General features: G+C 44.2%; 1 protein-coding gene across 3 annotated transcripts in view; it reads right to left on the bottom strand.

Moving 5' to 3' along the window:
• Positions 1-83: 83 nt before the first annotated feature.
• Positions 84-27,145, bottom strand: part of LOC123770744 (uncharacterized) — a 45,212-nt gene continuing 18,150 nt past the window's right edge. For all 3 annotated transcript variants that reach the window (XM_045762900.2, XM_045762899.2, XM_045762901.2), the window contains exons 14-31: positions 26,851-27,038; positions 22,302-22,359; positions 21,558-21,777; positions 15,514-15,649; positions 13,833-14,011; positions 12,148-12,307; positions 10,745-10,868; positions 9,782-9,896; positions 9,205-9,322; positions 8,893-9,042; positions 6,167-6,304; positions 4,968-5,174; positions 4,646-4,807; positions 4,386-4,535; positions 3,933-4,063; positions 3,005-3,111; positions 2,529-2,708; positions 84-1,406 (exon numbers count right to left, since the gene is read on the bottom strand). In XM_045762900.2, the coding sequence (XP_045618856.2) occupies positions 1,288-1,406; positions 2,529-2,708; positions 3,005-3,111; positions 3,933-4,063; positions 4,386-4,535; positions 4,646-4,807; positions 4,968-5,174; positions 6,167-6,304; positions 8,893-9,042; positions 9,205-9,322; positions 9,782-9,896; positions 10,745-10,868; positions 12,148-12,307; positions 13,833-14,011; positions 15,514-15,649; positions 21,558-21,777; positions 22,302-22,359; positions 26,851-27,038 (2,642 nt within the window). In that variant the 3' untranslated portion in view covers positions 84-1,287. The remainder of the gene's footprint in view (positions 1,407-2,528; positions 2,709-3,004; positions 3,112-3,932; positions 4,064-4,385; positions 4,536-4,645; positions 4,808-4,967; positions 5,175-6,166; positions 6,305-8,892; positions 9,043-9,204; positions 9,323-9,781; positions 9,897-10,744; positions 10,869-12,147; positions 12,308-13,832; positions 14,012-15,513; positions 15,650-21,557; positions 21,778-22,301; positions 22,360-26,850; positions 27,039-27,145) is intronic.

The raw sequence follows: 27,145 nt of genomic DNA, 5'->3' as shown, positions 1-27,145 counted from the left end.
CGTCTTCAACTAATATTTCAATATTCGTTTCATGTTCAAAAGATTGTTACATTAAAGGGAGGCTGAGGTTCAAACTCAATCTATTAGTTTTATATAATTTATTTTACATGTGATTGTATTAACTCATACAATAGGCTTGTACCTTGGAAAATATTTGTTAACATCAGTTAGTTAAAAATACAAGTGGATTAACAATTGAGTAATATTTTGTTAATACAAAATTCGTTCCTGGATATTATTTAGAGAAGAGCGCCGGTGAAGACTCAAAGGGGAAAAAAAGACCTGTTTTATATGTACACTTAATTAGCATAAAGTATGACACTGCAAAATAGTCATTGTGTTCTCTTGTTCTATTGGTTGTGTGTTCTAGCAGGTTGTTGGTGTTGGCACTGCCCGAGAGGCTCCAGCAACGTGATCATTTACGGGGTTTTCTACAATGGTCCTGTTAAGAGTCGGGTCTAAAACCTGTAAAAATTTACATCCCTTTGTAAATATGTCATTGCTAATTTTGTTGTTAACATACCAAACCTAACCTAACCTAACCCAACCCAGTTTAACCTAACCAAACCCAATTTAATCTGGCCTAACCCAAAACCTAAGCTAACCATACGAACATAAAAGATAAAACATTGTGTGTTATACAGGCGAGGAGTCACAATAACGTGGCTGAAGTATGTTGACCAATCCACACACTAGAAAGTGTAGGGACGACGACGTTTCGGTCCGTCCTGGACCATTCTCAAGACAATCGACTTGAGAATGGTCCAGGACGGACCGAAATGCCGTCGTCCCTTCACCTTCTAGCGTGTGGTTTGGTCAACAGTGTGTTTTATATACGTGTACACGACGTGTGTGTGACGTCACAATGACGAAATTTACATTCTGGTACAAGTTTTAGACCCGACTGCCCCTTGGTCCACTAGACCCACGCCACGCCGAAGACCATGGACTAGTAGACCTGTGTGCTAGTCTAGTCGAGGTATATTGGCCGGTAGATGAAGTAGATTCACTGTTCGGCGAAAGATCTAGCAGTATATCGACTCGGCTGATAGACACAAGTCAGCCCAAGCTGGAGTAGATTCACGAGAAGTCAGGAGTCAGCCCAAGCTGGAGTAGATTCACGAGAAGTCAGGAGTCAGCCCAAACTGGAGTAGGTTCACGAGAAGTCAGGAGTCAGCCCAAGCTGGAGTAGATCCATGGGAGGTCAGGAGTCAGCCCAAGCTGGAGTAGGTTCACGAGAAGTCAGGAGTCAGCCCAAGCTGGAGTAGATCCATGGGAGGTCAGGAGTCAGCCCAAGCTGGAGTAGATCCATTGAAGATATCTTGTAAGCTTAGTGTAGACGCCAGGCTTATTGGGCCTAGCACAGCCGTGCCCCCAGCTTGTGATGCCCACCGCTGTGTAGCGCTCTGTGGGAACAGATCAGTGAAAGTCAGGTGTGTTATATGTTGTATTTACAACCTTAGATGGGTTGGGGGAGTTATCAGGGGAACGCGCCAAGCCATTACGACTATATAGCACTGGGAAGGGGTCAGGATAAGGATTTGGGATGGGACGGGGGGAAAGGAATGGTATCCATACGATGGGATTGCAGTGTATACGTGAAGAGCAGGTTATACGCTCATATAATATACGAATCTCACCGGATGGTTAGTCGTACATGGAAGTGGGAGAGAACGTGAGATGTTTGGTACACTGCTACTAGTGTACTAGTACACTAGCGAGTAGTTCAGTGTACGAGGCCTGCTTGCCTGGCAGTATAAACTGTATTTTGCTTGCTGGAACGTTATTCATCACCAGTACAGCCAAGATTTACATATTTCTATGTAAGTGTGGGTACACACACACACACACACACACACACACACACACACACACACACACACACACACACACACACACACACACACACACACACACACACACACTAACACACACACACTAACACACACACACTAACACACACACACTAACACACACACACTAACACACACACACTAACACACACACACTAACACACACACACACACACACACACACACACACACACACTAACACACACACACTAACACACACACACACACACACACACACACACTAACACACACTAACACACACACACACACACACACACACACACACACACACACACTAACACTAACACACACACACACACACACACACACACACACACACACACACACACACACACACACACACACACTAACACACACACACACACACTAACCTAATGCATTCCTAATGGAATGCATTAGGAAGTGATGTGGTGGAGGCTGACTCCATACACAGTTTCAAGTGTAGATATGATAGAGCCCAATAGGCTCAGGAATCTGTACACCTGTTGATTGACGGTTGAGAGGCGGGACCAAAGAGCCAGAGCTCAACCCCCGCAAACACAACTAGGTGAGTACACACACACACACACACACACACACACACACACACACACACACACACACACACACACACACACACACACACACACACACACACACCAGTGCAGGGCTCACCGTCGACGTAGCAGACCATTGGGCCGCCGGAGTCGCCCTGACAGGTGTCGATACCCCCTTCCAGGTAGCCGGCGCAGTACATGCCCTGCGTGAGGCGCGTCGGGCCGTAGACGTAGTCAGCCGAGCACGTCGTCTCCGGCTGGATGGGTAGAAGGGCTGACTGCAGCACCTTGGAATATCCTGCAGGAGAACGGGTTGGTATTGCTGTTGAAAATCATAATCTTAATGCAACGGAGCACCTGAAGGTACTGATGATGGTATGGTACTGGATGAACTGAGGTACCTACATAGGTACAACTTAACGGTACATACTTAGCGTGGTACAACAGGGATGTACCTACTAAGCCACGTACTGGAACAATAGGGAGGTACCTACCCATCATGGCACCAAAACATGGAGGATGGGAGGAGTGGGGGTGGTGGGAGGGGAGAGAATTACCACTTGATATGATTCTGAGAAAATGTAGGGTACGTACCCTCGGTGATGCCCAGGCTGCCCCAGCCCGCCACGGTACAGTTGAGGTACGGAGGGTACTTCCATCTGGGAGCGATCAGACACACAGGCTGCACAAACCTGCCAAATCTGATGAGGGTGAAAATAAGGAATTTAATGCCTTGACCATTTTGAAACGTATTAATAATAGCCCTAGTAAATTCCCCTCAAAATAATAATATTGGCTCGCTGCGAGGCCCATACACTGGCGTTTACATGGGTCGACAATAAGGGGATCAGAGTCAAAATGTTGTGGATTCCCTCTCAAATTGGATTGTAGGAACATGTTAAAGTTGACGCCCTTGGTAAGCTTCCAATAAATCAAAACAATGTTGAACGTAATCTTGAGTTATCAAATAGATCCCTTAAAAGTGTCATTAGACGAAAACTCTTATATATGAACTCGAAAAAAGTAGATTAGTGCCATCTTGAACTAGCAGGTCCATTGTGTATCAGAATGAGATATGTCAAAACACGTGTATGGGACAAGTAACAAAATCAGCAGACTAGCAGACGTTGTCACAGCTCGAATAAGACTTGGTCACAAGTCTCTGACAGTTCGGCTTATACAGGGATCTAGATGAAGTAAAGTATAAAGTCTGTGGATAAAGACAGAGACAATACACTTGAGCATTACATCTTAGACTGTGACGAAAATTTAATCATTTAGAGATAAATCTAAACTCAAGCTACATGAAATGCAAAACATCTCGTTACGAATAAACAAATATTTGAAATCCTTGCACTGCATCATGTTTTACTCCTAGCAGGTAAGTTACATATGTGTTAAACACATATATATATATCAGAACCTCAAACCTGTGCCGCTAGAGGTTTTGTGGTGCGCTGAAAGAGGGTGAGGAACTAGGCAGCTGGAAGGGTTCAGTGGTGGAATAGCGTGAGTAACTCACCTGATGCCCATTCCGTTCTTCCTCATGACCTTCAGGAGAGCAACGTCGTTGTTAAGGTAGGGGCCCTTGTCGAACTCCGGGTGCAGGAGGACTGTTGAGACCCGGAACTCCTGTTCCTCCTCTTCCTTCTCCTGTGAGAGTGAGGAAGGAGGCAGGGTTAAGAATGGAGGAAGAAGTTACAGATAGGGAGAAATAGTAGGAGAAAGTCACTACAAAAAAGGGGGGGATTAAAGAAAATGAGGTAGTAAGAAAAGAAAATGGAGCGTACACAGGGGAATAAAGGAATCACGGAATTAAAAATGTCTTAAATCAAAATCCTTCAATCCCACTGAATATAAATAAGCACATATAAAAACGAAAACACTCACAAAAGTTCCCCTCCACAAAAATAAACATGCACGCACACGAAACAACACGCAACATATGCCCGCCCTCTGCCGGACCCATCCTTACGAGAGTGTTGTAGTCTCCTATCTTGAGGAGGTAGGTGGAGGCCGGGTACTTGAAGACGCAGTGGGCGGCTGTGAGGACGTAGTCTTCCGTCAACACGGCTCCTCCACACCACTGCGACGGGCCAGACTTCGTCCGCAGGTTGATAGCCACCTGCCGTAAGAATTATATATAATATGTATATTAACAACATTAGTTTTTATATACAAATTTGACGAGGTGGTGACGATGGTGAACACCGCCAGGCTGCTGCTGTTACTCACCATCCAGGGATGAGCTCCTGCTGGGGGCGTGTGGCCGCTGACCACCTTCGGGCTCTCTAGGGTGAGAGTAGGAGGGACGTCCTCCACCGCCCGCCGCCCACACGTCTCCGGCAGCACCTCCTTCTCAGGCGATAAGGTTACGTACTCATCTGGTTCTTCCCTCTGAAACACCCGAATAAATGTAGACCTAGCTAAAGAAAGAACTCGGACACCTACCTCATCCAAATCCCTCTGTCTTCTACTTCAGCCAAACCCCTAACCCAGCGTTTACAGCTTTTCTGCATTCTATCCCGTGTGCTTTTAAAATAGGTGTTAGACGTACCCCTGATATGTTGGAGCAGCGGAGGCCGACGTCCTCGGTGTGGTCGCAGTTGGTCTGGCCCCACGGCAGGTGCTGGCAGTCGGCGACGGAGGCCTCGTAGCCCAGGCAGCGCACATCATCCAGCCACACCATGCCCGTGCCTGCTCCAAAGGTGTTGTTCTTGAAAATGTGCGAAGACCTTTCCCACCCCATCATCCGGCAGAGTACCTGCAGGGGGGAGGCTGCTCTGACGCAAGGGTGGGTAGAGACGGACTCTAAAACGGACGACTCCGTTTTAGAGTGTCTCCATAGACAAACACGCACGCAAACATAGACTTAGGTTTGCGTGCGTGAGTGTTTGTGCGCGGTGCCTGTAGGATCGACCTGTTAGTTCTTGGATCCCGTTTTTCTAACCGTCGGTTATCTAATGTGCTTACTCCGGACCTATTTTTTTCCTCCATGATACATTCAAAAATACAAAAGTGAACTTTCTGGTGGTCCATCACCCCATATTGGTACTGTCGACCAAACAGTACTTTAATTTTAAGAGGACGGGCTGTACAGAAGCAGACACACTAGAGTACACTATAACAGTAAGTATTGGACTCAAGATCGGGTGCAAATACGCATCCTTCCTCCAGACCGAAGTGAATATTGGAGGCAAGACTGGCTATACTTACGTGTCCCTCTTCCAGACCGAAGTGAATATTGGAGGCAAGACTGGCTACACTCACGTGTCCCTCTTCCAGACCGAAGTGAATATTGGAGGCAAGACTGGCTATACTTACGTGTCCCTCTTCCAGACCGAAGTGAATATTGGAGGCAAGACTGGCTATACTCACGTGTCCCTCTTCCAAACCGAAGTGAATATTGGAGGCAAGACTGGCTATACTCACGTGTCCCTCTTCCAAACCGAAGTGAATATTGGAGGCAAGACTGGCTATACTCACGTGTCCCTCTTCCAGACCGAAGTGAATATTGGAGGCAAGACTGGCTATACTCACGTGTCCCTCTTCCAAACCGAAGTGAATATTGGAGGCAAGACTGGCTATACTCACGTGTCCCTCTTCCAGACCGAAGTGAATATTGGAGGCAAGACTGGCTATACACACGTGTCCCTCTTCCAAACCGAAGTGAATATTGGAGGCAAGACTGGCTATACTCACGTGTCCCTCTTCCAGACCGAAGTGAATATTGGAGGCAAGACTGGCTATACTCACGTGTCCCTCTTCCAGACCGAAGTCATCATCGCAGACGGTGCCCCAGACGCCCAGGTAGCGCACCTCTACTCGTCCCTGGCTGGACTGGAGGTCTCTTCCAGCGTCTCCTCCACCTGCAAGGCGTACCTCCACCGGCGCCTAGTGCCAGGTGGACAAGACAGAAATTAATATGATAGGCTACGGTGAAACAGCATATAACATCAATATATAATCCAAGTATATAATGGGTCCACGGCGACGCGAGAGATCTAATACGGTCAAAATTGGAAATATAAATTTCAACTTTAACCTCAAAAATATTTAATACTAGCCGAGGTATTCTGCCTTGCTCGGGTGAGGATCTAGGAACATATTTATTTATTTATTTATTTATGCATATACAAGAATGTACATTGGGAATGTGAGAATACATAATATGGTAATTACAGTCTTGTAAAGCCACTAGTACGCGCAGCGTTTTGGGCATATTTTCACTACTCACGATCTAAATCAATCCAACGTTGTCAATATGTTGTAGAGAACCCTTTCAGGTCCCCAGGGATTTGATTCGAGTCCAAACTGTGGTAATTCTTCACAAAAAAGGTCACCAATAGTGCACATATTACAAATACGATTTCCTTTAATTTGTCGTGCAAACCGTTTTCTGTTATGAAAGAACGGAAGATAATAATCGTGTCATGGGAGACCATTAAAAACTTCTGGATGTACCTATTGCTTCAAAAAATAGTCATTGCTAGAAGTATGACCCAGATTCTAGAACACATTTACCTGAATTTATCTGAGGGCCGCTATATCTCTAGTGGCCTCGACGAGAACAGGAAGCCCGCGGCTTGACAAAGGTCCCTCCATTTGTTCTATGCCGATGGCATTTCACGTGTCAAATGGTAAAGCCATTTAGTTGGTTTGCCACCATTCAATTTTGTCTACAGTGACAGAGGGCATATACCGATATATATTGAATATCGAATTTATATAGAAAGAAAGAAAGAAATGGGATCTGTTGATGTCAGTGCCTTCATTGGAGGCGGTTTTCTTTTCCTCCAAAGTGATGTAGAAAACGCTAGTAAACATGAGCGTGTATGTACTGGGACTACTCTAAATTTTTCCGTTTGTAAATAATAATATTATTATTTACAGTAACATAATATTATTATTTACAGTAACATAATTAATTTGTAATGTTTTAATTATATTACAGAAGGATTTATTTTAGAGTAGTCCCCGTACATTCACGTCCATATTTACTATCGTTTTTTATATCAGTTTGAAGTAATAGAACAATGAATACCATTGTGTACCGAATAGTAAGAATTTCCTAGCAAGCTGATTTTCCCAGAAATATTAAATATTTCAAACAAAAATTGTTATGGAATAACAGTTTTTCGTAGTATTATATATATATATATATATATATATATATATATATATATATATATATATATATATATATATATATATATATATATATATATATATATATATATATATATATATATATATATATATATATATATATATATATATATGTCGTACCTAGTAGCCAGAACGCACTTCTCAGCCTACTATGCAAGGCCCAATTTGCCTAATAAGCCAAGTTTTCATGAATTAATTGCTTTTCGACTACCTAACCTACCTAACCTAACCTAACCTAACTTTTTCGGCTACCTAACCTAACCTAACCTATAAAGATAGGTTAGGTTAGGTTAGGTAGGGTTGGTTAGGTTCGGTCATATATCTACGTTAATTTTAACTCCAATAAAAAAAAATTGACCTCTTACATAATGAAATGGGTTGCTTTATCATTTCATAAGAAAAAATTTAGAGAAAATATATTAATTCATGAAAACTTGGCTTATTAGGCAAATCGGGCCTTGCATTGTAGGCTGAAAAGTGAGTTCTGGCTACTAGGTACGACATATATATATATATATATATATATATATATATATATATATATATATATATATATATATATATATATGATTTTGATAGATTAATATAAATTCATATATATTATATATATGAATTTTGTGCACTAAAATTTTTGTATTCGGGTTCTCGGTAGTACAGTTGGGTTAAATAAATAAATAAATGTTTATTTAGATAAGGTACATACATACAAGAGATATTACAAAGATTGATGGATTTATAGATAGAGCTAGTACATACAATGCCTAAAGCCACTATTACGCAAAGCGTTTCGGGTTAGTTTTCACCTTATAATCAAGAATCCTGGAAGAGACGGAAAAGGTTGGGCACGTTTCCTTTCACTTAATGCGTTTACCTAGTGTCAGGTGGACAAGAATTTCCGTTCACCTAGCAGTAAATAGGTGATTATACGCACTCTCCCATCCCAGCCGGTCGACCACCACCCCCTCCCATCCCTGCCCGTCGACCACCACCCCCTCCCATCCCTGCCCGTCGACCACCACCCCCTCCCATCCCTGCCCGTCGACCACCACCCCCTCCCATCCCAGCCCGTCGACCACCACCCCCTCCCATCCCTGCCCGTCGAACACCACACCCTCCCATCCCTGCCCGTCGACCACCACCCCCTCCCATCCCAGCCCGTCGACCACCACCCCCTCCCATCCCAGCCCGTCGACCACCACCCCCTCCCATCCCAGCCCGTCGACCACCACGATCTCCCACTTTTTTACACCACTGTAGCGACGAATGGGTTGCTGTGGTTGACTGAGAGGGAGGACCCCCTGCCCGGGTTATACCTTACACATGGTGCGGTTCTCATCGGAGTTGTCCTGGCAGTCGTCGACGGTGTCACAGAGGAACCTGAGCCCCACACACCGTCCGTTGCCACACTTCCATTGCTCCCTCCCGCACGACTCTTCAGACTGGAAGCAACGCACCCCCGCAGCCTGGAAAACCAACAACACCAAACAAATATTCAGTCAAATCACAGTCCTCACAGTAACTACAGTCACTACACAATAGCTCGGTAAGTCAACCATCCGTCGAACCAGTTAACTAGTCAGTGAAACATTGAGGCGTCTGGAGGGAGTTGCCAGATTGGGACGTACCTCTGAGGGCTGACAGTCGTGTACTCCCCAGCCACCAAAGTCGCAGTCAGCGAGAGATTTCTCGTTACCGTGGCAGTTGAGATCATCCATGAGGTACTGACCGTTGCCAGACCCGAAACTGTGGGAGCGGAAGGTCAAGACAGGGTTACAAGAGGCTTAGGTAACACTTCAATTAAGTGAGACTATCACAGGGACATGAAAATGTAGTGTAAAGCTGCAAAAGAAGCATTTAAAACTCAGTAATTGTATCAGTTTGATCAGGTGGTTTTAGGGGTATTTAAAGTTATGGAATGAAGGGAATTATCAGGGGAGAGCGCCAAGCCATTACGACTATATAGCACTTGGAAGGGGTCAGGATAAGGATTTGGGATGGGACGGGGGGGGAAGGAATACATTAACCTGAATACTAAAAACAGTATTTGCGATTCAGAACATTTTTATGAATTAGTTCATAGCAAATTCTTTCTGTAATGTGAATTTTACCAAAGAATAAGTTGAAAAAGTTCTTGACTAAAAAAAAAAAAAATGACGTACCAAATAAATTATGGACAATGACAGAACTCAACAGTAAACTCACTATGAGTTGATGAAGACTTCCTTGGCACCCTTTACGAAGCCCAGCTGTTGGCACACTACGTCCCCGTCTGGCACACCCCACATGTCATCACACACAGGACCCCACCGACCGAACACTGCCGGAAATCCGAATCAACATATAAGCTCTGTAGGGTGACAGTGGGTCACCAAGGATAAGCATAGGCCAGCCACGACCAGCACACAAGCCAATCTAGTTAACCTCAGTAATTACCTCACTCAGGGTCACAGTTAAATATATATTATATAATAATAATAATAATAATAATAATAATAATAATAATAATAATAATAATAATAATAATTTTATTTAGGTAAGGTACATACATAAAGAGATTTTACAAAGATTGTTGGCTTTATAGATAGAGCTAGTACATACAATGCCTAAAGCCACTATTACGCAAAGCGTTTCGGGCAGGATCTGGGGCCAAGATCTGGGGCCAGATTCACGAAAGCACTTACGAACGTGTACATCTTTCCTCAATCTTTGACGGCTTTGGTTACATTTATTAAACAGTTTACAAGCATGAAAACTTGCCAATCAACTGTTGTTATTCTTATAAACAGCCTCCTGGTGCTTCGGAGCTCATTAACTGTTTAATAATTGTAAACAAAGCCGCCAAAGATTGAGAAAAGATGGACAGGTTCGTAAGTGCTTGCGTAAGTGCTTTCGTGAATCTGGCCCCTGGAATAACACTTATTACCAAGATGTACTTAGGATTATCGAGGTCCCTCTTCCCCCGCCACTGGATGCAACCCACAATAGTTGCCTAACTCTCTGGTACCTATTTAGGGGAAAGGAAATTTGCCTAAACGTTTCTGTCCTGCTTGGAAATTGAACGCGGATTCCTCGATTGTAGGTGGAGGACGTAGACCATTGTGCTACAGGACCCCATATAGTACAAAATACGGTCTTGGAATAAACGGCAGTGACCCATGACCTTACCTTTGACTTCAACGCGGCCTTCGTTATCGGACGAACCGTTGACGAGTCTGACCTCGAAGTTGACCTGGTTGTCGCACTCGAGCTCGTCCTCGTTCTCCTTACAGTCCCGACGGCCGTCACACCGCTGGGGTCAACACAAGGGGGTCAACACAAGGGGGGTCAATACAAGGGGGTCAACACAAGGGGGTGTCAATACCGCTGGGGGTCAACACAAGGGGGGTCAATACAAGGGGGTCAACACAAGGGGGTGTCAATACCGCTGGGGGTCAACACAAGGGGGGGTCAACACCGCTGGGGGTCAACACAAGGGGGGTCAATACAAGGGGGTCAACACAAGGGGGGGTCAATACCGCTGGGGGTCAACACAAGGGGGGTCAATACAAGGGGGTCAACACAAGGGGGGGTCAATACCGCTGGGGGTCAACACAAGGGGGGGTCAACACCGCTGGGGGTCAACACAAGGGGGGTCAATACAAGGGGGTCAACACAAGGGGGGTCAATACCGCTGGGGGTCAACACAAGGGGGGGTCAACACCGCTGGGGGTCAACACAAGGGGGGTCAATACAAGGGGGTCAACACAAGGGGGGTCAACACCGCTGGGGGTCAACACCGCTGGGGGTCAACACCGCTGGGGGTCAACACAAGGGCGTCACTGGTGGGTCTCCAGTCAACATCACACTAAATATATACTGATTGGAACCGAAGAAAAAGGTCTATATTTCCTCTGATTTCCCCTACAGTGCAGCCCAGCCTCCTGTTTTGGTAGTACTTACAGTAACGATGAGGACCATAGTATATATACCGACGTACAACGCCACTACGGGCTCACCATAGCCCGTGCTACTTGCAACTTTTTGTTCCAGGTAGCGAATCTTAAACAACAACAACAACGTGCAACGGAGTTAGTAAGTACAGATCGGCACTATTGAGTTGGACAAACTGGAAAACTATTTTTCACTTGTGTTGCAAAGACAAATTAAACTAAACTAAGCTAACCTTCCTAGGCCTAATACCCGATATTTGAGGCCTAATATAGTACATATGTGTGCCATACTAGTCCTAGGAATATTTAAATTTGTTTTTTTAGCTTCATTTTTTTATAAATGAATTACTTAGGAGTCAGTATACTACTGACATAGTCTCGGCTGCAGTAATTGTTAGTGATGCGAATCTAAACATTCAGGTTATCTTGAGATGATTTCGGGGCTTTAGTGTCCCCGCGGCCCGGTCCTCGACCTGGCCTCCACCCCCAGGAAGCAGCCCGTGACAGCTGACTAACACCCAGGTACCTATTTACTGCTAGGTAACAGGTAGTCATTAACACGGTGCCAGTGTCAAGAAGCAATCAGTCAATTGCGTTCATTTAGCTACAGTTAATTAGCATGTCAGTACCTGGCCTCACCTGAGTGTGGTTGATGCACTTGCTGTCCTGACAGACGAACATCTTAGTACAGTCGATGGTCTTGTTCTTCATCTCGTAGTACTCCCAGGTCCTGGCGGCCACCAGGCCTCCGGAGAGCCCAACGTTGCTGTTGCTCAGGATGCATGTCTCCGTCGACTGTCTGCGGGAGAAGGAAGATTGATTGATTGATTGATGAAGATTAAGCCACCCAAAAGGTGGCACGGGCATGAATAGCCCGTAAGTGGTGGCCCTTTGGAGCCATTAACCAGTATCAAGAGCTGATACTGGAGATCTGTGGAGGTGCAACTGCACCCTGCGTGACGGGAGATGTCTCCAGTCCTGGGAGAAGGAAGCTGGTGGTACTGCTTTATAGTTACAGCCTTGCTCTTGTGCCAGGTAAGTCCACTACGGGCTCACCATAGCCCGTGCTATTTGGAACTTTTTGTTCCCAGTTGCTGAATCTATTACAACAACAACAACAACGGTACTGCTTGCGGAAGATGGCACTTGGTAGCACCACCTGCAGTAAAAAGAACCTGGTGTCTCCCAAGACTCTACCCAGTTCCACAACGACTAAGTAAAAGAGGGCAAACCCTTCAGCTTTCAGGTGTAGGGACCTGGGGAACAAGACACTCTCCCTCGAAGATTCGTCAGTACCCTGGAAACACAAACCGCAACTGTCCCTATTTTCTGCTTGTTACAACTTGTACTAAAGTTGTTACATCTTGGCTTAACGTGTTTATGACGTATTAGAACGTTGCTACAACTTGCTATACTCGTTCTAATAAGTGGTTAGGTGTTAAAAACTTGTTCGAACGTTGTACCAACGTCGTAGTTTCGTTGTGTGTTTGGCGGGTATTCGTGGGGTGTCGGCTGTGTGTCCTGAGTTCTAAAGGGGGTGATAACTGTGAGGTATGGCAAGGGTTTTACCCTCCAGCTTGTTGGCATCTAGCGGACATGTAAGCTGTCTCCTAGCGTCTGTTGCCTGATTATCGGCGACCTGCAGAAGTTTCCTAAGCTGAATTTACTGACAATTGTAGAACTGGAAGAAATCACGATCTAGCATTTCAAAATTAATAAATCCCATTTCTAATAAAGTACACGACTTCCTGGTTCAAAAGAGCATAAATCCCACTTTTCCCAGGCTCCCCAGAACAATAAATCCCAATCCTCCCAGGCTCCCCAGAACAATAAATCCCAATCCTCCCAGGCTCCCCAGAACAATAAATCCCAATCCTCCCAGGCTCCCCAGAACAGTAAATCCCAATCCTCTCAGGCTCCCCAGACCAAAAAATCCCAATCCTCTCAGGCTCCCCAGAACAATAAATCCCAATCCTCTCAGGCTCCCCAGAACAATAAATCCCACTCCTCCCAGGCTCCCCAGAACAATAAATCCCAATCCTCTCAGGCTCCCCAGAACAATAAATCCCACTCCTCCCAGGCTCCTCAGAACAATAAATCCCAATCCTCTCAGGCTCCCCAGAACAATAAATCCCAATCCTCCCAGGCTCCCCAGAACAATAAATCCCAATCCTCCCAGGCTCCCCAGAACAATAAATCCCAATCCTCTCAGGCTCCCCAGAACAATAAATCCCACTCCCAGGCTCCCCAGAACAATAAATCCCAATCCTCTCAGGCTCCCCAGAACAATAAATCCCTCCAACAAAACCCCCCTCACCACTTACTGATAATTAAAGGACATGCATATGAAGGTCTTGGCCTGGACGCAGCGAGCAGCGCAAGTGGTCTTGATGGTGTAAAGCCACTTCTCCACCTCCTGGCCCTTCAGCTGGTAGTTCACGCGCTTACTGAACTCGTGACTGTAGTTCGGGCACCCCACCTCGTCGCTCCCGTCCTCACAGTCCTGGGGGATGATGAAGATGTTGTTTAAGATTCAGCTACTGGGGAACAAAATGTTTCCAAGTAGCACGGGCTATGGTGAGCCCGTAGCGGACTTACCTGGCACAGGAAAGGGGCTGAGCTGTGCCTGGGGATGAGGGAGACGCCACTGTATACGGCAGATAGAATGCCTTGAACGAATAGGTTGTTGAAGCCAATTCAATCCACAACTTAAAAACGTAATATGATGTAGACGGTAACATTGAGATAGCGTAATCACGCACACGGGAGACATCTCCCGTCACGCAGGGTGCAGTCGCACCTCCACAGATCTCCAGTATCAGCTCTTGATACTGGTAATGGCTCAAAAGGGCCACCACTTATGGGCTATTCATGCCCAAGCCACCTTTTGGGTGGCTTAATCTTCTCTCTCTTAGTAATCACGCACCTTAGCAACACCGGAGCCACCTTGACGATCAAGCCTTTGACAAGGTCACAGACATTCCTAGCCTTGCACAACAGGAAATGAGGGAGAGCTATAAGAGGGGAAAGGGGCAAACAGAGAAAGAGGGGTAGGGGGAGGGGGGAAACAGGGGCAAACATCGACGCATGTCAACATTTGGTTTCCAACGGTGTTTTCTATTTAACAAAACTTTAAGCTGAACTGTTCTAGCGTCTTGAAAATGCTTCTGGACTCTAGGGCCGCAGTAACCTGGTAATTGAGCCAGGCGAGCTGACACGCAGGCAGTCAGGCAAGCTGACAAGCAGGCAAAGCTGACAGGTAGGCAGGCAGGCTTGCTATCAAGCAGGCAGGCAGGGAAGCTGACAGCCAAGCACGGAAGGAACATACTCAAAGGGATCGAGGTTAACTCCAAGAACGTTATTATCATCCCACCAAATAAACTTTGCAATAAGAGGTAGAGACGGGCGGAAAAGGAGACAATAGCTAATGTCTCCTTTCCTGCCCCTCTTAAACCTCACCCCCCCCCATCAGAGCCATTATAGACCCCATGGGTAACGGGATTCCACCTTGGCTACTGGAGGTAGACCCCCCCCCCCACCCAAGCTCAAGATTGCGTACCCATGAGCAGCTTCCAGGGGAGCTCCTTGGAAGCTACGGGCTCACCATAGCCCGTGCTACTTAGAACTTTGTTCCAGGTAGCGAATCTTTAACAACAACAACATCCTTGGAAGGCTGTTGTGGTGGTTGACACCCAGCCGGCGCTACGACCGCTCAGAAAGAGGATCGATTTACCTGTTGATCCTGCGAGCAGCAAACAATGTTTCTTGATACTGGAAACATCGTATCAAAGACGGCTTCCTAATCCCAACCCGACATATGGATTTGTAAGATTAAAAAAAAAAGCATTCCACAGCGCGATTTTCCTTTCTAAAAAAAAAAAACTACCGTTTCATAATGGTGCTTTTAAGGGAAACAAATCCGTTTTTCGCCCCCTCATATCTCAAAATATAATGTAAAGAGGGTTAAAGTAAGAGGAAGGACACGGGTTGTTTGCTGTACGATACCTGCTGGCCGTCACACTGCCACTCCTTGTGGATACAGGTGCCAGACGTGCAGGTGAACTTATCAGCGGTACAGACTTTGAGGAGGGCGCTGGGCTCCGTCGGTGCCACCGCCTCCACTGTCTCCTCCCGCGCGCACCTGGAAGGTATACACCGCATCATGTTAATCCACATGGAAGGACAAGAGTGTACATGGCATTACAGGAGTCTACGTAGGAGTATACTTGTGTACATGAATATACACGAGTGAACATAGAAGGACAGGATTCTACACAGGAGTCTGTGTACTCCCACGTAGATTCGTGTAATTCTATGTACACTCTTGTCCACTCCTGTACAGCAGTACATTAGTCTACACAGGAGTACATTAGTCTACATAGAAGTACAGGAGTACACAAGTCTACATGTGAGTAGCCAGGCTCGGGTAGAAGAGCCATCGGAGCCCTCTCTTCGTATATGAGCCTATATGATAGTACATGAGTCTATATTGATAAATATTTATTTAAACAAAAAAAAAAGAGATTAGTTGTGTACTAAAAAACACTTCTTATAAGGGGATGACGTGAGCGAAGAGCTAAAGCTCAACCCTCAAAAATCACAATAAGGTGAGTAGTTCTTATCTCATTAGATGACTGTAGATCAATAAAGTACATTACAAAAATTAACTGGATTATTTTTGTAAAGTTTGTGCTTCGAAATTCGGTCGATATCTCCCTGTAGTACAATGTTTATTCTTGGGTAGTACGTGTTCTATTCTGAGATTGTTTATGTCTGCAAAGTATAGAAAATGGGTCATTAGACTCCTTTAAACCTTGTGACTTTATGCTAGGGGAAACCTTGTGACTTTCCCAAGACAGTTTAGGGGAGACGTAATTGAAGGTTGCCGACTTGTGAAACAATGTATCACAGCTCTAGATAAGGGGTCACCAGCCTTCAGGTCTAACCTAAGTCTAACCTAACTCAAGACGTCTAACCTAAGTCTAACCTAACTCAAGACGTCTAACCTAAGCTGTCTAGGGAAGGTCACAGCAAAGTTTGTTGAGGGGAAATAATGACCATTTTCTATACTTTGGAAGCATAAACATTATCAGAAAATAACACATTTGGTATAATTAAATGTAGAGCTAGGTAAATGTAGAAATAGAGGCAGATAGGGTGAGATAGTTATAGAGAAAGGAGATAAACGGACAGACCCGGGCAATGCCGGGTACCACCTCCCCCCCCACCTTATATCCATATTATAACAGAGAATGTATGTCTATCTGACTGACAAAAGTGTGTGTGTGTGTGTGTGTATGTATATATATATATATATATATATATATATATATATATATATATATATATATATATATATATATATATATATATATATATATATATATATATATATGTAAACGCGTATATGTTTATATATATATATATATATATATATATATATATATATATATATATATATATATATGTAAACGCGTATATGTTTATATATATATATATATATATATATATATATATATATATATATATATATATATATATGTCGTACCTAGTAGCCAGAACGCACTTCTCAGCCTACTAGGCAGGTTATCTTGAGGTTATCTTGAGATGATTTCGGGGCTTTTTAGTGTCCCCGCGGCCCGGTCCTCGACCAGGCCTCCACCCCCAGGAAGCAGCCCGTGACAGCTGACTAACACCCAGGTACCTATTTTACTGCTAGGTAACAGGGGCATAGGGTGAAAGAAACTCTGCCAATTGTTTCTCGCCGGCGCCTGGGATCGAACCCAGGCCCACAGGATCACAAGTCCAGCGTGCTGTCCGCTCGGCCGACCAGCTCCCAAAGCAAATCGGGCAAGGCCCGATTTGCCTAATAAGCCAAGTTTTCATGAATTAATTGTTTTTTTGATTACCTAACCTACCTAACCTAACCTAACCTAACCTAACTTTTCCGGCTACCTAACCTAACCTAACCTATAAAGATAGGTTAGGTTAGGTTAGGTAGGGTTGGTTAGGTTCGGTCTTATATCTACGTTAATTTTAACTCCAATAATAAAAATTGACCTCATTCATAATGAAATGGGTAGCTTTATCATTTCATAAGAAAAAAATTAGAGAAAATATATTAAATCAGGAAAACTTGGCTAATTAGGCAAATCGTGCCTTGCATAATAGGCTGAGAAGTGCGTTCTGGCTACTAGGTACGACATATATATATATATGCAAACAAGCCTGAATGGTCCCCAGGACTATATGCGACTGAAAACTCACACCCCAGAAGTGACTCGAACCCATACTGCCAGGAGCAACGCAACTGGTATGTACAGGGACGCCTTAATCCGCTTGACCATCACGACCGGACATAAGGAAGTGATAGCCGAGGCTATTTGAACCACTCCCCCGCCGGCACTCGGATGGTAATCTTGGGCATAGCATTTTATAGCAACATACCAGTTGCGTTGCTCCTGGCAGTATGGGTTCGAGTCACTTTTGGGGTGTGAGTTTTCAGTCATATATATATATATATATATATATATATATATATATATATATATATATATATATATATATATATATATATATATATATATAATATAATATAATATAATATATACCTACTACTATATATTTAAATATTTTAAAATTCCAAATGCTCTGGCTGAAATTATAGAACCTCCGCTTGTGTGATACAAAGCTAAGTGCTGTACCACTGTACCATCACTACACAGAACCAAGGGAGAGTATTTATCAACTCATTCAACCGCAGGCCCGGGTACATTGGGGGTTATGTAGTCAACTGTTTCGTCAAGTCTAGGTCAAGGAACATATACAATATCAAATGCTTAACCTGAATGGTCCCTTGCAGGCTGTGTATGGAGCCTCAGCCCTAGTGAGTTATACCAAGTGATGCTTCCTTTATGTCAGATCTTCACTGTCTTTATATGAGATCTTCATTGTGTTTATGTGAGATCTTCGCTGTCTTTATGTGAAATCTTCACTGTGTTTATGTGAGATCTTCACTGTCTCTATGTGTGATCTTCACTGTCTCTATGTGTGATCTTCACTGTCTCTATGTGTGATCTTCACTATCTCTATGCGTGATCTTCACTTTTATTGAAGATCTTTACTTTATGAGAGGTCTTATTAACTTCCTATAAACAAGGGTGCCAGTATGTGTGTATAGATATGTTGCTCTGAACACCCACACGCACTGTTCTCTCTCTCTCCAGACACCTAGAGAGGCCGGTTCATACCGGCCGGTATTAACCTCTGAGATCTGCACCAAGAAACGCGTAGAACAGCTTCCCTCTTCCCCCCACTTCGACCTCTACCCCCCCACCCCCCACAACCTGAACCTCCTTCTTTACCCATGAACCGCTTACTACCCCTCCCCCCCCTTTTCCCCCTCCTCCCCCCCCTTTTCCCCCTCCTCCCCCCCCCCCGTTCCTCCTAATTCCTCATTCCCCATGACGAGCTAATATACGCTGTTTTGTTGTTTTAGATTTATCTACTCAGAACGCAGTTTTTTTTTTTTTTTTTTTTTTTTTTTTTTTTTTTATTGTCCATGTAGCACGGGCTATGGTGATCCCGTAAGCTAATATACGTATCTTCAAGACTACATACGTATCGGTGACTGAGGGAAATACCCATATTGTTTTTTTTTCTGAATACTGATCCATTTTTTAATCGATCAGTTTCTTCACCTGGTTTAGGAGAAGTCGCGTTCTTTGGATACAAGACAGCGTCTAATATTGAAATATATCGTGACCTTTTCATTAGGAGCGTAAATGGACGTACGACGGATATAGCGATAACACTGTGTACGACACTCTGCACCGTCTAGTGAGCACAGCTGCCAGGCGAGTTGTTTTCAACTGGAAAAAAGAACTGCCTAATCTAACCTTGCCTAGCTTTACCTAACATGACCTATCCTAATCTAACATACACGTTTTTTAACCTGATGTGACCTAGCCTATGCAAACCGAACATAATAAAGTGCATTACCACCGATATCACCCGAAATGATCGTATACATCCACTATACATCAAGTTAATTACACTATACATCCACTATACATCAATAAAGTGCATTACCACTGATATCAACCGAAATGATCGTATACATCCACTATACATCAAGTTAATTACACTATACATCCACTATACATCAATAAAGTGCATTACCACTGATATCAACCGAAATGATCGTATACATCCACTATACATCAAGTTAACATAACATTATACATCCAGTATACATCCATTAACAGGTGTAGTGTGAAAAGAACGGGAGGCAGAGGAGAAGCACCGAGGCGCTTGTCGGCACGCGCACCGAACTCTATGCATAGCAACAAGCGGTACTTTCAGCCTCCCACTGGTCCACGGGTCCAGCGACCCACCGGTCCAGCGTCCTATGGGTCTGTCGTCTCGGTGTCCCATTGGTACGCTCCCCAGAGCATACAGCATCTAACCAGCTTGCTATGATGATTCACTTCAATCAGAATATCTTTTATCAGCCCTGTTCAACCCGTTTATATATGTAAAGGGTATTTAAAAGAATATAATCAAAGAGGTGTGGGGTCAGAAAATACTGACTACCCTGGCCAGCTGGTGGGTGCAGGCTGGGGGGGAGGTGTGGAACGTTTCGTTGGTCATGGGAGACATCTCCCGTCACACAGGGTGCAGTCGCACCTCCACAGATCTCCAGTATCAGCTCTTGATACTGGTAATGGCTCAAAAGGGCCACCACTAACGGGCTATTCATGCCCGTGCCACCTCTTGGGCGGCTTAATCTTCATCAATCATCAATCGTTTCGTTAGTGTTTAGCTCTGGACTCGTGGTGACGTGCTGCCTGGCCAAAAGTCCAGGCAGTCATTTTTTTTTAAATGGCTGCCATTTGGCTGCCTAAATTATAAAATAAAATTATCAGTGCACACGTGCACTTGCTGCCTGATCTCCTGTCCACATTTATACACAAATAACTCTAATCATTAACAACATATAATTTGACATAACGGTAAATATGAGTGATAACAAAAACTGATTGAGTGCAGACTATAATGACAGGGTAGGCCTACAGGATAGAATGAAACAAAAAAGCCTTGATATAGACTGATCAACCTTGATATACCTGATCAACCAGGCTGTGACTCATACGTCAGGCTGCGAGCAGCCGCGTCCAACAGCCTGGTTGATCAGTCCGGCAACCAGGAGGCCTGGTCGACGACCGGGCCGCGGGGACGCTATGCCCCGGAAGCACCTCAAGGTAACCTCAAGGTAGACAGCAGGGAGAAGAGTGTTACTCTTAACTGTTTATTTGTTATTAAAGAAGCGCAAGGATGATAACTTGATGACAGAGATAGTCTCAGAGGACCCAAAACAGAAAACGGGACAGTACGTCACTTTCACGAGCCGCACATTCCACGAGGTGCTATTTCATTTTCTAGTACAGCCATTTTTTGGCCTTACGTAGCGCATACGATCGAAATGCGACGTTCTTGGTAAGAGGACAGGTTGCCTCGTCAGTGGGGAACGAAACCAGCAAGGCGGTTGTATCCGCTGTTGCCCAGATCCGTTAAGATCAGACACCGGTTATACCAGTCTCTCCTACAAGTCTTCCTCACTACGTGTCTTGTTTAACACAAATGTTAAATTATATTATACACTTTACATACAGAATACGTCATTAAACAGTTGTATTAAGCTTATCAGGCTTAATTATAGACTTTGCCAAACATATCCCAGACTTCTTTATAAGATCACATGCAACACAAACACACAAGAGGGCAACAGCTTCAGGCTCAACAAGCTACAATGTAGGAGAGAAAAAAAAAGAGAGGCTTTTTTAAGCCTAGGGTTTATGAACCCGTGGAACCGCCTACCCGCCGACGTCTCAAGTACAGACATTACTTCAGTTGCAAATCCAGATAGAAAAATCTTCAAAAACAATTGGGGGAATACCTCTGTCAACGCGCTGGTTTCCTGTCCCCATTGAGGCCACTAGAGAGATAATGACCCTCGGGTCAATTCGGGTAAATTCGTATAAATATACCTGGGTATGTCGCAAAAGTTTGCCCGTCCTGTGGAGGTGAAGCACCAGGGAGTGTCGTCACCGTCCGGGTTGGCGCAGTAGTTGTGTCTCAGGTCGTGAGTCGATCCAAAATCCTTGACTTTAGGCTGGACGTCTGGGTGCGTCCAGGGAAGGCAGCGGTCGCCTTGAGCAGTGATGTTGGCCGTGCCGCTGTACGCCATCCCTCGACCCCTGATGCAACCTCATCATTCAAAACAAAAATCACGAGGTTAAAAGAAAATTGTCCATTACACACAGAAATCACAATAGCATGATGCATCAAATGAACACATCCACAAGGGGAGGTGCAGGGGGGAGTTGTGTAAAATCCTGGTTTGTGTCTCGGAGAGGCTGCAGGATCCAGTAAGTTCAGTAGAACTTCGGTTTCAACTCTTTTTGACCATGTCGTAGCTCAGTAGATAAAGGCAGCGTCTGGGATGATCTCGGACGTAGGTTCGAATCCTCGTCACGGCCCTTGTGGATTTGTTCATTAAAAATGTGCATTACTTAGGATATATATAACTCAGGAATATTTCATGGAAGTTCATAGTGTAAACAAATTACATACACAAATATAATCAGTATAATCCTCATCTATAATGATTCTTTAAGCAATAATAAATTGAACAGAGATTTTAGTAAACAAGTTGACAAAATGTTGACCAAATAATTCTAAATCAAATTTGTGGTTCACATTTACAGAACCCCAACTCGACACATACTTACCTACGTTAACCTTATTTGTTTCGCAAACAAAATTCAGCTTCAGCGCACAATTAGTCAACTGAAAATAAAAATCATACGTTAGAAAATAATGAATTTCCATATCAAATAATTGTTTTTACTCTCAGCTTTCCAGAAAGAGGTTAGCGGGGAGGGGGGGGGGGGGGGAGGGTCCAGGGTAATTTTGTTTTTGCTTACCTTTCGAAAGAGGTTAGGGGGGTTGGGGGGGGGGGGAGGGGTAACTGGATATTTTTTTACTTACCTTTCGAAAGCGGTAGACAAGTCCGACCGCGTCAGTGTTCCAGTTTTATCCAGAGAACATTCAGTAATCAAAAAATGCTGGGATATCCACCAGGAGCGCCATGTGACCGGAAATTCAACAAATGCCTGCCGTTGCTAACAGGGAGTATGGTAGTGTTGTTCCAGCGGGCATACACACACACATACACACGTGGACTATTTGAAGATTTAACTTCCACTTACAGTCACGTCAAATCAAGGCGGAATTAAAGTTATTAACGCACATTCATTATTGTTTCAACCTCATCAGTAATTTGACAACATACAGGAGGAGGATTTGTACCCTTTCCATTGATGATATGTTGTGAATCAGCTTATGTACTGCACCTTTTGAATATCCTGCGACACTGAGGGTGCTACTCAGCCTCATAGTCTCTCCCACTTGCTGATTTCTTTTGTTAAATACTTATTACAAGGAACACATAGCAGTCTCTGGATATCCAAACCACACATCAGAAAATAAAGAAACGACAACGTTTCAGTCCGTCCTGGACAATTATCAAGATTTTATTTATTTATTTAAATACAAGAAGGTACATTGGGGGTTAAGAGAAAACATAGAAATAAAGTTGATTTTACATTCTTGTAAAGCCACTATGTTGTTGTTGTTAAAGATTAGCTACTTGGAACAAAAAGTTCCAAGTAGCACGGGCTATGGTGAGCCCGTCAAAAAAAAAAGCCACTAGCACGCATAGCGTTTCGGGCAAACGTTGCGTAATGATCAGGAAATTAAGAAATGTGGTATTAAAAAAATGTGTTATGAGGGACGCCATCGTCAGCTACCTGCCAGAGCAGAAGAAACCACCAACACTCAACGACGTGGTTATACAGAGTTAAGCAGGCGAGGAGTCACAATAACGTGGCTGAAGTATGTTGACCAGACCACACACTAGAAGTTGAAGGGACGACGACGTTTCGGTCCGTCCTGGACCATTCTCAAGTCGATGGATCAAGTCGAAACGTCGTCGTCCCTTCAACTTCTAGTGTGTGGTCTGGTCAACATACAGAGTTAAGGTTTGGCTTAACACACGTGATCCTCTTTCTTGAAACTGTGGCCAGTCACGCAGACCTTTAAACCACTTCCAAAAGTCCCATTATGAAATATTTTCCCAAAATATCCCGATACGTGGAATTACAGGAGAAATAAAGGATTGGTTAAATAATATAAAACCCAATATATGAAGCAGAGAGTTACTATTAATGCAAAAGCGGAAAGCTATAAAAAGCGATTTCTTTCTTTAAGTGCCAGATTAATGAAGAAGTGGAATACACGAAGAAGATACTTCACAATACAAGTTGTGAGGACAACATTTTACAGAGCTTCAAATGCCTATATGACAGTCCAATAGACTCAGGAATCTGTACACCAGTCGATTGAAGGCTGGGAGGCCGGACCAAAGAGCTGAAGCTTAACCCTTACAGGCGCTACAAGATGAGGACATGAGGCATCTTGGTTGTACCTGGTGAGTAATGGCCACGTTGGGGCACAGGAAGCCCCTGGCTTAGTTTAGGATTTGTATATTTAGGAAAATATACAAATCATTTACATTCTATATAACCCCTTTAATCTGACTCTCTGTAATTGTATATATTATTATTATTATTATTATTAGTATTATTTTTATAATTATTATTTAGAATACTCCAACTTGAGTATTATTTCTAAAGACAGTTGGAATATTTCAGCAATGTCTCTTTTCATTTTAATAGGTAGAGGCAATATTTACATCACAACAGCTGTGTTAGTCTTTGTGTGACTTTGTATTCTGTTGACATTAGAAAACGCTTATAGTACTCTGGTCGCGTTCAGTCATCCACAAGTCGTGGCACCAAATGTGGGCGGACGTATTCTTCTCCGTATCGACGACAATTGAATACATGAGAGGATATTTAGAATGTACATGATTTCTATATTTTGCTAAGCGGAAATGCTTGTGAGTAATGTATATATGGAACAGTGTGCCAGATGTGGATAAACCCGTTAGGATAAGAGGGGGAAACCCTAAACTAAGCCAGGGGCTTCCTGTGCCCAAACGTGGTCATTACTCACCAGGTACAATCAAGATTCTTCATGTCCTCATCTTGTAGCGCCTGTAAGGGTTAAGCTTCAGCTCTTTGGTCCGGCCTCCCAGCCTTTAATCGACTGGTGTACAGATTCCTGAGTCTATTAGGCTGTCATATAGGCATTTGAAGTTCTGTAAAATGTTGTTTTCAAAACTTGTATTGTGAAGTATCTTCTTCGTGTATTCCATTTCTTCATTAGTCTGGAACTTAATAAAAAAGACTATCTTTGTGGCTCATTTGGGTACTCAGTTTCCACGTGTGTGTGTGTCCTTTGAGAAGCCCCCATGATACATAGTGTGTCACTGTTTGCCTTGTCATGTCTCCCCTAATTCTTGTGTTTTCCAGCGACGTGGAGTTTCCAGTAGCCTTTCCTCGTAACTCATAACTCGTAATTCTGGAATTAATTTGATGACATACCTCTGAACTCTCTCCAATTTTGTTTTGTGTTTGACTAGATATGTTCTCCACGATAAAGCCACATACTCTAGGATTGGTTTGACGGATAAACAAGGCCCGGAATGATTCCTTATCTAGATTTATAAAGGCAGATCTTATGTTGGCCAACCTAGTGTATGGCTTGATGATATCCGTTTGTTGTGGGCTTCAGAAGACTAGTTTCAGTGTGATAACAATCCCCAGGTGTGTGTGTGTGTACTCACCTAATTGTGCTTGCGGGGTTTGAGCTCTGGCTCTTTGGTCCCGCCTCAACCGTCAATCAACAGGTGTACAGGTTCTGCCTGAGCCTATTGGGCTCTATCATATTTACACTTGAAACTGTGTATGGAGTCAGCCTCCACCACATCACTTCCTAATGCATTCCATTTGTGTGTGTGTGTGTGTGTGTGTGTGTGTGTGTGTGTGTGTGTGTGTGTGTGTGTGTGTGTGTGTGTGTGTGTGTGTGTGTGTATACTCACTTAGCTCTTAGTTGTATTCACCTAGCTTTGCTTGTGGTGGTTGACTTCCAGTTCCTGGGTCCGCCTCTCAACTTTCTTTAAAGATAGTGTGCAGCTCTGCCATGCATCAATTTGAGGTGATGTAAAAAGTTCGTTTTCATGACTGTTTTCTAATTAATCTCATTACTACTGATATAAAATTCTTCTTTATAATATCCGGTGGTCTATTTGAGGATTTAACTTCGACTTACAAAACTTTGATGATATTTCATCAAGCATTATGCCTTTATCAGCACTGCAAATCCTTTTGAGTATTTTGTATGTGGTGATAATGTTCCATTTCGTCTCGATACCGGTAATTTGAAGTTTGGTTGTTTTAACCATTGTTTGTAATTCACACAGCTCTGGGAGACGTCTGGTGGCCTGTGTTTGACGAGCTGTGGACTCGACGTTGACACCATATATCCAAAATATGCTGTGATACAGGTAGTATACAGGATCACGAGTAACACCCTGTTCAGATTTAGTACACAACTGGCCTGTGTGTTCTTCAGGAGGGAATTGTACTTCCGAGGCCTCTTCTGTATCTGACGCCAAGACTGGTGTCTCCTATATTTTTAGTATCCGCCCTGCCGTCCTCTACATGCATTTCATTACCTTGCATTTGCTGGAGTGCAAAGTAATGTAATTAGACACTGTTAGGAAAGTATTAATAGGTAAATACACCCTCACACATCCATCTTCCACACACACCCTCATTGTACACTCGTGTACACACTCCCTCATTGTACACTCCCTCACACACCCTCATTGTACATTCCCTCACACACCCTCATTGTACACTCCCTTACACACTCCCTCACACACCCTCATTGTACATTCCCTCACACACCCTCATTGTACACTCCCTTACACACTCCCTCACACACCCTCATTGTACACTCCCTCACACACCCTCATTGTACACTCCCTTACACACCCTCATTGTACACTGGTGAACACACTCCCTCACACACCCTCATTGTACACTGGTGTACACACTCCCTCACACACCCTCATTGTACACTGGTGTACACACTCCCTTACACACCCTCATTGTACACTGGTGAACACACTCCCTCACACACCCTCATTGTACACTGGTGAACACACTCCCTCACACACCCTCATTGTACACTGGTGAACACACTCCCTCACACACCCTTATTGTACACTGGTGTACACACTCCCTCACACACCCTCATTGTACACTGGTGAACACACTCCCTCACACACCCTCATCACTGCCACATTACCTCCCAGAAGAAGTACTCAGCAGGACCGTTGGAGAGCGAGTCTCCCCCGTCGCCCTCAAGGATGGGGAAGCTGTCTCTAATCACCACACATTTGGTGGTGGCGCTGGCGTCCCCAGCCTCTCCTCCTGCTGCTGCTGCAAGTGCTCCAGGCCCCGCTCCTGCTCCGGCCGCCCCTGTTACGTTCCAGCCTGAGTGATGGAACACGGGGGAATGTCATAGTATGAGCCTGACCTTGAAGCCTCGCTTGACTCTCACCGGAGTAGACACAAATAGGGAAAAAATGTGTGTAAATAAT

Source organism: Procambarus clarkii, chromosome 56 (assembly GCF_040958095.1).
Source record: "Procambarus clarkii isolate CNS0578487 chromosome 56, FALCON_Pclarkii_2.0, whole genome shotgun sequence".
Classification (NCBI taxonomy): Eukaryota; Metazoa; Arthropoda; class Malacostraca; order Decapoda; family Cambaridae; genus Procambarus; species Procambarus clarkii.
This window is presented reverse-complemented; position numbering and strand designations above follow the sequence as displayed.